Source organism: Tinamus guttatus, unplaced genomic scaffold, assembly GCF_059628265.1.
Source record: "Tinamus guttatus ecotype Peru unplaced genomic scaffold, ASM5962826v1 Tinamus_guttatus_pri_ptg000060l, whole genome shotgun sequence".
Classification (NCBI taxonomy): Eukaryota; Metazoa; Chordata; class Aves; order Tinamiformes; family Tinamidae; genus Tinamus; species Tinamus guttatus.
The window spans coordinates 10,557,931-10,571,339 of record NW_028288594.1 but is presented as its reverse complement, the minus strand read 5'-3'; the positions used below and the strand labels follow the sequence as shown (position 1 = coordinate 10,571,339).

The 13,409-nt window shown below is 41.6% G+C and overlaps 1 protein-coding gene across 5 annotated transcripts in view; it reads right to left on the bottom strand.

Moving 5' to 3' along the window:
• KALRN (kalirin RhoGEF kinase) overlaps positions 1-13,409 on the bottom strand; it is a 467,999-nt gene that overhangs the window by 146,381 nt on the left and 308,209 nt on the right. For all 5 annotated transcript variants that reach the window (XM_088519566.1, XM_088519562.1, XM_088519564.1 and 2 more), the window contains exons 15-19: positions 12,984-13,150; positions 7,874-7,993; positions 5,143-5,361; positions 1,872-2,021; positions 820-934 (exon numbers count right to left, since the gene is read on the bottom strand). In XM_088519566.1, the coding sequence (XP_088375692.1) occupies positions 820-934; positions 1,872-2,021; positions 5,143-5,361; positions 7,874-7,993; positions 12,984-13,150 (771 nt within the window). The remainder of the gene's footprint in view (positions 1-819; positions 935-1,871; positions 2,022-5,142; positions 5,362-7,873; positions 7,994-12,983; positions 13,151-13,409) is intronic.

Sequence of the window (13,409 nt, the reverse complement as noted above, 5' to 3'; positions counted from 1 at the left end):
AACTAGGATCAGCAGAAAGGAAGAAAAGCAATCTTTTTGTTACAGTTATTCTCATTATCTGCGTACAACAAACCAAGGTTCCATCCCACATATAACAGTTGCACTGCTTTTAACCTGTATCTTTCTACAGCTTTGTAAGTAATCCAATAATAAGAAAAAATGGTTTAGTTCTGCAGATTGGCTTTGCTTATTTTTATCAGCATCTTGCAGCAATGCTATGCAAAGATTAACAACTGTTCAATTAAACAGATGAGTGGAAGCATTTCAAACATCTCAGATGTATCAGCGTTTGATATGCCAGGGCTATTGCAGGGACAAAAACTGGCAGATCAGTCTCAGAAATGAGCAAGTTTGGGGTACCTTTTCTCCTGTGCTCAGTAGCAACAGGATGCATCCTTACCTTGTGTTTGCTATGTACCTATTTATTGATGCATTCTATAACATTAGGGCACAACTGTGCTTGACCATCTCAACTGATTGCCTGCACAACGGGGGCTGTCGCAGTGCATGGGCCCTGGCACTGCCTCACCTGGCAAGGGAGGCTAGAGAAGGCTCCTGCTAGAAGAGCCTTTCCTTTGGTTCCCCTCACACACAACAGCAAGAGTTTTCTGTAAGTACTGAAGCCTACAAGAGGAGGGATCACCTCCTGAGAGGCCTCACTACCACTGCTCAAGGTGTCAGGTGCAGCCGATTCAGTGACTGCAAGCAGGAAAAGCCCAGATGCCTTTCTCAGCACAACCACAACCTTTAGGACAAACACAGAGCATGGGGGAAACAAACAAAACACCTTTGATGCTGTCACTGCACGAGGGCACCAACCTTTCACTTGCTGCTCCGGCCCCCTCGTATGGCTGGCTACTCCGGGCATGCTGACGTTGTTCCTGTGGATGTACTTGAGGAAGACCTCAGCGTTCCTACGTGCCAGCGTGCAGGCCTAAGGAAAACAGCCCCAACCAAGAAGAGTTAGTAAAGAGGAGGGAAGAGAGTGAGCGTGAGTCAAGGCAGCTCTCTGCTCGTTCTGCAGGGGGGAGTTTGCTTTCATACAGGAATTTAAGAGCTAAGAGTAAACAAGCCACACTTCAGCTAACAAACTAATAAATGCATTATGAGTTGTTTTGAGTATAGTGATTTTCTATCTTAAAGCAAATTAATGACAATAAAAAAACAATTGTGTGTAAAGTCCTAGTACCTCACAAAGATTTTCAACCTAGCCAAAGCTATTTCCTCTCTCATGAAATGTATTCATTGCTTCCAAAAATGTACAGTCAATAGGTGGCAGTTCTTAAAGCCTGCCTGCCAGAGTAGTTTTAGGTTGTAAATCTATTTTATTGGAGGGTGGGAGGCTGGCTGCCACCTGACTTGTCAGCCTGTCAGCTCTGCTGTTCTTACAAAGCAGCACCTGGAAGGCAGGGAGAAAGCTCAGACTCCAACCTGTTGCTGCCCTGCAGAGAGGCAGTTGCTTTAGTTGTCGCTAGCTCATTAGTTAGTGGCTTGGAGGAAAGAATTTGAAATGCTGTGTATTTTGTATAAGCCAGCACGAAAATGCCATATAGTGTCTGTCATTTACAATGCTCCTCATAAGTGATTTTGAGAATAAATACTTAGAACCTGCACAGCTAAGCCTCCAAGTGCAATGGAAATACTACATAATTAGTTCTGATGACTTCTCCCCCAGACACACACCGATAATAACACTTATTCACACCTATGACAACTGTGGGAAACTGGTCTAGGGCTTATACAGCCAGCCAGTAACGGAACTGAATGATACCTTCTCTCAAACTCACCAGTGCTGCTCTACATTGACTGCTTAATGTTTTCAGGACCACTATTTTCAGTTTTCCTGATTTATTAGAGAAGTGAAATGAGACCTTGAGAAAAGCCTCCTTCTGCTCCAGATGTTTGCTGATCAGAGGGATGACATGGTCTATCTCAGCTGCTGGTCCAAGTTTATCTCGGCCGCCACACCAGTCTTCATCCCGTCTGTATTCTTGCTCCAGGCTCTCCAATACGCTGCACACCTGAAGCATGCCCCGAGCACAGCAGTTCAGTTATGCAGAAACACAGTCAGGAAGATGACATTCACTAGTCTACCAAGCAAAAACATTTAGGACCTAAGCATTTCGGACAATGGGCCATCCATCCTGCCATAGCATGGAGGATAATAAGGTATAAACCAATACATTTATACATATGGACAGAATGATTTATCAGCTATTACTTTCCCCTAGAGATTTCTACTATTTGAGATTCGATTCATCTGGTTTAAGGCTGCTAAGGCTTCCCTTCCAAAGGGTAACGGGGAAGAAGCTCCGAAGGTCGTACCAGGGCAGAGGTCAGTCTGGCCCCAGTGGCCCCAGTGGATCATTCCGGAAACAATCCCTATTTTGGAAGGGTGCTTTAGATGTGTTTAAATCCTACTGAAGTCAAGGCACTTAGCACATACTTAAACAAAAACACATGCTTAAATATTTTTCTGAAACAAGTTCTGAAGCTGGAACTAATTCACTTCAGCTGCATGTTAGTTGCTCCCTATACAGCATTTGTAAAGGCTGATGGAAACCAACAGACATTAAATCAGTGCAGCAACCTAGGTAGATGCAGGTATTTCCCCGTGCAGACTTTACAGGAATTTCTTTCATCTTGACAGAATAATGGAAATGAGAAAAATAAACCAATATAGCCTGAAAACTGTGTGTGCAGCAGCCCTAGTTTAGACCAAGTCTTTTGTATTGCAGATCTGGGGGATGACTCTCAGTGTCCTGCACAGACACTTAAACAACCTGTAAAATGTTTTCTAAAATGTTTGGAACTTCCCATTTGGAATCTGGTAAGCTGAGTCGATCAGTTAATCCCACTGCCAGACTGTTCCCAGATCTTCACCTTGGACAATCTCAAACCAGCTTCTTGCTTGGATGCAAACCCACATTCACCTTCAAACATTTACTGAAGAGCAAGTGCCTAATGTTATTTAGCACAACAAAAATGGATTTCCATTTTACTTCTTGTGGGTTTTTTTTTTTTGAGCAGTTTGATACACTTTTGGGATTTGGAGACATCAAAGATTAATGAAAGCAGATGGACAGCACGAGGTCCACAACTTTCCAAAGATGACTTCCCTTGCACATGTGAATATCATCAGTATTTTTTAACATGATGAGAGAAATAAATAAGAAGACAAACTGTTACTGTAGTCAGAGAGAAGCTGAACTATATGAAAATCACAGCTCACCAAAGTATGAGAACGTGAGCTTTTGGGGAAGACATGCATGAAAGAATTTGGCTAGTTGGGACAGTCTCTCTGGCCATCAAGATACTCCAAGAAATCAAGATACAGCAAATCCAACGCCATTCAGCCAGGGAATAGGTGGTTGAGGGCTGTAGATCAGTCATGGAGCCCAAGGGAGGGAGACAGGCTACTTGCAGCAGATGGTTTACGAGCATTCAAAGACTGAATGATCTTTGCCCCAAATATCTGCTGAATAGACACAGCTAACAAATGAGCTGGTGGGCACTGCAGTATGCTTGTCTGTGATGTGGAAACAGGAAGAGCAATTGAACTGATAAATTACAGGCTATGCATATTTTGGCCAGCATATTTGACTGTCTAAAGCACTAATGAATCGCTTAATGGTTTTCATTTCTCACAGTCCTCCAGCAGCAGTAATTCTTTTCAATCCTGAGTGCTTCAGGGATTGTAAATCTATTTGAAACTCTTCACAGTGAAGGACATTCATTACAAGGAATGAATTCATCTTAAACATTCCTAAAAATGCATTAGACAAATAACCCAAAAAGTAGCCCAAGGATCATCTGCATCCTGGATATTAAGTAAAAAAAAAAAATCTCTGTCCATAATGAGATATTTTGCTGCGCTAAAACCTACCTCCATCTAGTTCTCTAATTCAGAAATAAACTATGTGATAAAAACAAAAGATTTCCATGGAAATCACCATTCCCTTTTGTAAAATTGCAGGTTTCTGCACAGTCCACTCTCACACAAACTACCTAGCTGCAGTGAATTACACCACGCTGGGCTATTTGAACATCTACAGTACAAGTTCACCTGGTTATGCAAAGGATGAATAATTCAACTTTGCCAGCAGCCAGCTGGAATGTGTTTTCAATACATGGATGCCTGGAATGTGGTAGAGTTTTGTCAACATGTAACAGTTAATGCTGTAATCACCTGGGCTGCAGAAGGATTTAGGAGAAATCACTTCCCATCTTGCCATCTTTTGTAGCACGCTGATGTTTAAATGTTATTGAAAAGACTGGCTACTGCTGCTCACAAAAAGCATGTAATTAATTGTAAGCAATTCCCAAGGAAAAAGAAGATTTACATTCCTCAAAATGCACTCTAGCAACATAAAGACTTTAAACTAAAATGACAGGATTTCAGAAAGTCTTCCATTTGGAAAGGAGACAATGGAAAAAATGTCATGAATCATATTGCTTTCAAATAATTTCAGTAAAAAGTTTAATATGAAAGCTTTTGCATAATTCAAAATGCCTTTTTTTTTTTTCGGTTAAAATATCTGACAGAGAAGCAGTTTTGACCAGTTTAAACTCTTGTTTCCACATGTGGCTGAGCACTGCTGCGCTGCTGGAGAAAACATCCTTCCAGTTAATGTTGTCAGTGCTGTGAGGTTACTGGCAGAAGACCCACTGCACTCGGGGTCACAGCAGAAATCCCATAGGTCTCAGCTACCGTACGGGCCCATTCACACTGGTGGTGGCCAACTGGGGTCACTAAGGACTCACATTGGTCCTCTCCAGGTGCTAACAAGGTTGGTCTGAGCCAACCTTGGGGATTCAGACATGGAAACACATGTCAGAAAACAGGGCAGTTTATATAAACTAGAGCAGGGCTGACTTTGAAGTCACTCTTCCTCCGTTTAGGATCACTCAGGGGAAGGAAGACAAATCAGCAGTGATCCTTCCTGGGAAATCCAGCTCTGTGTCGAACCCAGGACCTCTCCAGAGCCTCAGGGACACTGCAGCAGGTCAGCATTCTGCAAGACTGGAGAGATTTCACTGGGGATCTTGGCCAGAGGCAGGACCTTCCCAGTACATGGTGGGAGCTGAACGCGTGTGGCTGTACCAGTAACTACGACGTGGGCACGGGGACGATCAGCTCACCTGCTCAGAGGTTTTATAGAAGGCCACCGAGGCATTGACCAGCTTGAGCCTGTCCTCCATCTTCAGCATCAGCTGCTGCCAGTGCAAGGCCACCTTTTCAGCGCACTCTCTGATGGCATCAGCATCGTAGTGCCCAGCCTGCAGCAGCACTTCGGCTTTCTGCTGCACCTGCAGGGCACTCTGGTGTGTCTTCTGCAAGGAAGTGGCATGAAAGAGGGACTGTGCATGAGGGGAAAGAGAGAGGTTGTACAGATGTGCCAGACACATGGTAGAAAGGTGAAGCGAGGCGTGAGCATGGAGATGTGAGAGATTAAAACATTTTCAGAGTTTTCCTCAGTTAACAATTACCTTTCGCAAAACACGTTGGTTGTAAATATTCTCACACATTTGCAACATGTTATTAAAGCTGAGCACCAGCAAGCACTGGCCAAAATGGGTTAGCTCCACTCATCAGTGGATCCCTTTGGACAAGGCCAGTGCAGGCAACTGCTGTGTTGGCCGCACACCCACCCTGTCCCCAGCACTGACCACATCCAATAAAACCGTGCAGGTACAAAAGCAGACACTAAGGGCCTCATCACCCTAACACACTCTTGCCAAGCAGTCTGCTGGCATCAGCATGTATGTAATTGCCCTGTCTGCAGGATACAGTACATCAGCCCCAGAAAACATGAAGATTGCCTAAAGAAATTGGAGATATTCACAACAGTTTTCACCAGAAAAAAAAATGGGAATGCAGTTTGGGCCACATAGCCAAAGAAACTTCCTCCACTAACTTTTTTCTTTTAACACTATGAAATATCAACCACAAGATAGGTTTCAGAAGGCAAATTCACACATACTGGAGCTACAGTGTGCTGCCTTCAAGATCAGATCTGGGTAAGTCAAACTTTTTTCTCCTCCTCCACCTTCCCCTAAATAACTCAGTAGCCACTTTACACACAGGGCTGAATTATGAGCCCCATTCCCAAGCCCACTTCTCCAGCTCTGTGAATAACTCTTTGGCTCCACATCCCTCTGCAGGCTGCCCGGGGAGAGCAGCCCCTGGCCCTTCCCAAGCCCCTCCGTGGCTGTGTTCGGATACGGCTTAGTCCAGTATTTGATTTTAATCTTCCAAACAGAAGCCCTAAAATCTCCTGAAGACTTCTCTGTTCTGTGTCCCATTTGTAACTGCTGCTGAAAAATTCTCATGTGATATTTTTATGATCTAATTCTTCAACCTGGAAAGTAGCTTGAAATCGTCTAGTAATACACTAATGAATAATGTAATGTAGAGAAAGCTATTAGCAAAAAAGGATTCATACTTGGCAGAAATATTTAGAAAGATGTTCAAGAATGACTGGTTAAATTTAATAACCAGCTGCTTTAGCGATGTGAGAGTCACAATGGTTGTTTTAAACAGACTTTAAAGGATTTTAAATGAAAATGAATTCAGCCTCTAGAATGCCTTTGGAGGCCTGCCTGCCCTGTGTGCTTTGCTGATCTCTTCCTTGTGTCGATCTTTAAACTCTTTAAATATTTAATCTAGTGTTTTCTTCCTTTGCAAACTGAATTTCCCCTTGCACTGGTGTAACCCTCCTCTCCCTCTGTGACTTGCGTTTACCACCAAGAGCAAGCAGCCCTCCGGGGAGCTGTCACCAAGCTGTGACAACCCACAGGGGCACTCGCCCTGCTCTGCCAGGACGCGGAGAGCACGGTGAGGTGCCAGCTCACACAGGACTGAGCAAAATTCCTGCTTTTCCTGTAGGAGTCACAGCGACAAAGAGCTGCTGCTTCATTACTGCTGGTGGAACTGGATCAAAATGAGTCACTTGTTGCGACTCTGCAATTCCTAGCAACGCTATAATATATATTCGTTTATTCAAAGTTCACCAGAAGATATAAATACACTTCTTCCCCCTAAGCCTGGCCTCTTTTCAAATCTGTATCTATGGAAATATTATTTTCATAAAGTTGGTTAGTTTTGATTTTTTTTGAACATATATAAACCAGAGAAAAGGATATACCAGTCTGTTCCTTTGTTTTGTAGAAAGGTAACAGTTGGCATAAAAAGCTAGGGAAGGGTATACATGAACAGGAGAAAGCAACATGTCACCTCACATGTAATCGGTGCGAGCTGAAAACCTAATGACAAGGATGTGGTAATGACAAGGTGCTGCTCCCTCTGCCATGTCCTGGCTCTGCAAGTGGGAGGCAAATGAGTTGACTCACAATTAGTATTTGAGGTCCAGGTTAAACATATTTGAAAATGTGGGTTTAAATGAATTTCTCTTCTACTGTCAAAAACTGGAGAGCTCAACCAAACAAAGGCTGTATGGGGGAGTGCTATTTAAGATCCAGTGACAAATATATTCATAAATGAATGCTTTGAAAATAATCTGCAAATCTGCGACTGGGGAAGAAAATGACTTCATGAACCTTTCCCATTTTCAGGTTGCTCTGTGAATTTTAATCTTACCCTTTCTCACCAAAGGAATTATCAGGAGATGAGTGCACGTCATTTTTATGAATGCAAGTGATGATATCTGAAAGCAGAAGAATTGGCTGCTGCTGATAAATAATTTATTTCCCTATTAACCTCTGACTGCATTATAAGTTTAATGATAAATAGCCTTTCTAAAGTCTTTATTCCTATACTTCCTTCAACAAACAATGTCTGATGCCCAAGAGATAACTCTTCTTTATGCTGTTCACCGTGGAAGGAGAAACAAAATTAACCCATTCGTGTTACCTCTATGGCCAGCTGGAATTGCTCATGCTCTCGCTGGAGCTGCTCAGCTTCGGAAAGGGAGCTGGCGTTGACAAGGCTCGCGTTCAGCATCGACTCGCCGTTCCGGATCCAGCCGAGCACCTGGAAAGAAGGATGTGCTTATGGAAAGGTTACTTCCTTACCAAGTTCTATGCAGTCACCTATAAAGAGTGCTTCGGCTCAACTAAAGAAAAGGTAACTTGCGTAGTGTGGTCTCAGGCTGAATGGGCAGAAAGGAAATCCTAAGATCAAGACTTAATGGTATAAATTGTCGGAGTGGCAAAAATCTTATTCTAGAAGTTATTGTTTGAAGAATTAAATGTCCAAAGTCATTTACATGAATATTCAAATGGTGAAAAGCTTCCATGGTCCAAGTTTTGATTACAAAAATGAATAATCCTCTATACAAATATGCCAAAGCAAAAACACATGGAGATTTGAAATTAAACAAAGATCTGCTGCTTTTTGAAATTTCTGACTGGAATCATGGACCTTGCTGGGTCATGCTACAATTTCCTTTTGCTCCACTTCCTGTGCTTCTTTCCCACAAAAATCTGAGCTCTGAGGCAAGGTTTCTACCTGTAGTTTCCAAACCTGACAGATTCTACCTGCACTGAGGAGCTAAGAAGAAATCCCCTATCCTGCATTTTATATTGATTCAGGAGGCTTTCGATTAGGGATTCTCAGATTCTATTTGTAGACTAATGCATGCTTTAATAGCAACAGAATCAGATCCTAACTATGAACAATTCAATTGATCAAGCTTTTTATTTATTTATTTATTTTTAAAGATGGCAACACTTTGTCCTATTTTAAGGCAAGTCTTCAGAATATTAGCACTAGAATACACTTGCAAATTCTTAGTTATGTTATTTTCTACCTGCGTGGGTATCAAATTATTCCAAGAAAGCAAGAAAGTTCCTGAATTCAATTCACAGAAGCACAAGAAATCCTGACTGCACAATCACTTCTATAAACTCAGCTCATGATTTACAAAGCTTTGAAATTGACTTTGCTTCAATATTCTGCATAGAATTCCTTTTGTGCCATCATTTTCACCAAGTGATCCATTAAATTGTCTGAAAGGAACAGGGATTTTCTGTTGTTTTGTTTTCCATCCTTTCATTTATCACCTTACTTGTAGCCATTCAGTTCTCTGTGGGGTAGAAAAATGAGCTTTCCTTAGGAGAAAGAAAGGGGAAGTATCTACACACATAGCTGACCCTAATTTGTAAAAAATTGCATTCTGCTCAGTACAACAGTGTGGAAGGCTTCATTTGTCCACTTCTCTCTTTCATCAGCAGGTGCTATTGTACTTGCAACAAAGGAAAAGAAATGAGATTATCAATGGCAATCTTTTTGGCTGGGACTTTATATAATCCACCAGAGAAGTAAGCTATATATTACCTGCTATACCACAGTGCAAGCTGAAGTTAATTATATTCGGGAAAGACTTGAAGTGGCAACCTCATTAAGCAACATGCACTTTCACATCTCCAATGTATCCTACCCTGTCCAAATACCACTAGAAACCTCAGCCTTAAAAAGGAACTTGGTTAGTGAGAGGTTAGCAGGTAACAATCTTGAATAAGAAGGATGAGGGTCCATATAACTGACACGAGCCAGGTTTCCTCTATGGTACACTTGGATCCTCTGTGGAACTGTCTTGTTGACTCAAACACATCAGTAATTTGCAGGGTAGAGGAATGTAGATCAGGTTCTGATGGATTTTATTTGTCAGCAATGCTTACACTTATATTACATTTCTGAAAATATTACAGCCAAGACACAACCCAGATTTAGTCCAATGCAATGTAGAAGTTCGCTAGTAAAAGCTGACCCTCAGCTTTTCAAGTTGTTCTTTGAAATCAAAGGATATTACTGCACAGGTGATAAAACATACAATGGATTTGGATTTATGTTTTCACTTCATGGATCCCATGACAGTTGTCCACCTTCCTATCCAAGCCTTTCAGTTTCCCTTAAATCCGCGTCATGAAGAAAATCCTTTAAATGCTTCTGCTTGTGTGTGTGTGGTTTAGATAACGTAAGAAAAAAAAATCAGCTGTTTACCCAAAGCTTCCTCAAGCCTAAGTGCAAGATGCAATCACTTGTTAAGCCTTTCACTGTGTGGCTGCTTTGGAATTAGGACTGTGAAATGACTGAAAGAGACAATTGGTATCTGGAGACACACTTGTATCTGGTGTACCAGACTTGCTCAGAAAAGCACTCCCACTTACATGGCACTCGGTATCTTTTCAGTAAAACATATAGAGAAGCTGCTAATACAACACCCAGACACTTCTCTGATTGTTCCCTGTATGAATAGGTTCACCATTATCTGGGAATGTGCAGAAAGGCCAAAGGTAAGAGACAGCTTTAAACAGACATCAAATAAAAATTCCAGATTTTGTCAACAATAGCAAAACAGCGTGAGTCAAACTTTTACATCTCTGCTCCCTCTGCAGCTTCTCTTTTACTACCACATACACAGCCAGGAGCAAGTACACCTTGTAATCTTGGCCGTGTTCAGAACTGTACCGAGGCTTCCAGCTCCTCAATGGTATATGAGACTGGGGAAAAAATCCAAGGATATTCAGTGTGTCCCAAGTGACTGCTTCCCATCATCCTTTGGACATTTTAACCTGGAAGCAAATCTAATATCAAGTAGGAAAAGCAGGCACATGAATAAACATGCTTCAGGACAACCTGTGAAAATAAGCTGCAGTGGGGCACTATGGCGATATTTGAGACTAAATTTGTTCAAGTGCAATGCTTAGAAAAAGAAACAAAGGCTACAAAGCTGCAAGCACAGCACTATAGAACTTGGTTTTTAACTTATCTTCACGAGTCTATTCTGCTTTTTCGTTTATGTAAGTGATTCAAGCCCTTTAGTTTCTGTTGGAAATGAGTGGCATTGAGTGAGGGCAATCAGATCTTGGGAATGGTATTTCTTAATAACAAAGGATTTGGGATGGCTGATCTATACCATTTCCACTCTGAAGCAGTTCACAGAACATCACACTTCAAATTGTTCCGCCTAATGACCCCAAACTTTGATTCATTTTCTTAGCACTCAAACTCTTGGCCTTAAAATTTAAAGCAGGAATCTCTCCTAAACAGGACTTAGATAGACAGAGATAGTTAAAAGACTTTGGATTTCCACGAACCATTATATCAAAACACAAACACATGCACACTTTCCAGAGCTGGCCCACTTTACTGTGTCAGCAGAACTCAGCCACGGCTACAGTAGGTGTCTTGTGGCAACCAAATCTCAACTGGTTCACAAGAGTGAGCACAATTTAGTACTGAGATCACCCTTCGTCTCAAATGCACTAAAATGAAAGTGAGGGAAATCTGGACCAGACTGGAGAGGAGCTGCAAGCCAAAATCAATATATTTCCCAAATTCATTGAATGGTTATGAGTATGAGTCATCTTTAGGAAACCAAATAGATAGGGCACAGATATATTTTCACTTGGTTTTTCCTAAGGAAACTGGAGTTGCAGTAATTTACAAGTTATTAAGCAACAAAGATCTAAGCATTCAGCTGAACAAATAAAATGATTCTTTGCTATTGGTTGGCTGAAAGGTCACACAGTGATGAAAACACTGATGGTCCCAAGCTAGATTAAGGAAACACTAATTCAAAGCAGCTGTTTGTTCTCCTCTCACAGCAAGTATTAGATAGTTCAATCCTAAACCCATTTCCTTTGGTTAGATTTTGGTTTTTACAATAGTTAAGGTGCAGCAAATACTTGATAGTGAGGCAAGTAACGTGAGGCGCCTGCAGAGAGAACTGCCCTGTCCCAGGGCTGACTGCCTCCCCATCACCCTGGTCAAGGGGATTCCTGGCATCGGGCCAGGAAGAAACAATGCTAAAATGCTGAAAATAATTTTAAAAGAGCTAAAATGAAATACAATAAAAAACAAAGAAAAAATGCTAAAAATGTACTTCGAGTATTTCTGCAACACTTGTCACTACTCTCGCCTTTCTATCTCTTTCATGATGTTAGTCTCACTTAGAGTTGCAAAACATTCTACCTAAGAAGTCTCTGAAAGAAAACGTATGTTGTGATGCTGCCATTCTTTTTCAAAAGTAAATTTTTGAGCAACACTTTATCTGAATTGGATTATTGATGCCAGCAAAAATTCTTACTCTTGGATAACTCTAAAGTTTGAACTTTACTGAACACTCACTGTACTGAAAAGCTGCTTTTTAGTAAATAAAGTAGCAAATTCTTTTTGTGAACATCTTGTAGTGATTGGAAAGATGAACACTTGCATTGGTAAAACTGCAACTTGAACCTTTCAGGTGTCTGGAAAAATGCTTTGGATTTTCCTAATGAAAACCAATATCATCCCACGAAAATCCAGACATGAGCACTTCCCTGAAGTGTGAAGCCACCTCTGGAATAGGAAGCAGGAAGTGTAGCATTATATTGTGAAGCACAGGAAAGCAAAAGAAATGAAAGAGATCCAACTAAAATATCAGGGGAAAAATAGGGAGGTAAAACATGACTGCCTGAACTAGAATAAAATCTGGAAGAAAGGTGGTGCAACAATGCTAAAATGATTAAACAAGTCCTAGGATAAAGACCACAGATATAATTTTTTTCTCACTCAGAAGATGATAAAGACTACTGGAAGCCAACAGTAGCAATAAATGAGAAGGCTAAACTGCTGTAAAACTTAAGACCTCCCAGCTCAGTTATCCTTTGCTTTGAGCCAGCACTTCACAACAGCTGTAGTCTTCACCTCAGAAGGACACACGTGGTCTGAGGCATCCTCCAGTTGATGAACTTTGGGGTCAGTTCTGCCCAGAGCTCCCATAGCAATTCATGGAGTCATACACAAGCACAAGGCAGGGAATAGAGCCTATGGCTGTAAAAGGGCAGTGCTATTTGCTGTAGCCTGTCAAGTACTTTACGCAAAGCAGAATCAAGTACTTTAAAAATCAAGTTACACAAAGCGGTTAAGACCGTCTCCCAGAGGTGGGTGACTCTCTCGAAGCTAGTTTAGCAGTTTGCATGTAGTGTAATGGTAGAAAACCTGCTTGAAAGCCTGCAGCATGGTTAAAAACTCTCACCTGCTTGACTTCAGCCTGCAGGTGCCGTAGCTGTAGGCACTGCTCTAACCTCTTGTGAGTTTGGTCGGCATTAAGCTCCAGCTCGTGCTGTTTCTCATGAAGAAATTCCAGCAGCTCTTGAACCTGTGTCGCAAGATCAATGTCTTTTTCACAGATCAGCTCAATGCCTACAACAAAACAACATGCACAGAGAAAGATCACTGGACTTTTTTTCCGATTCTAGATGTTACATGACCAAAAATGTAGCTGTCTGACACAGACTTAAAACTCTCTGAGTGAATCTTCCTCATTAAACTCTCATACGCAATCTCTGCCTTGTCTGGTTTCCTCTTCTGTATCACTATATTCTTCAACAAAGTTGCATTTCTCCAGTATCACTGCTGATCTTAGACATCAACATCTGGCTAGTAGGATGTGACAACCTTT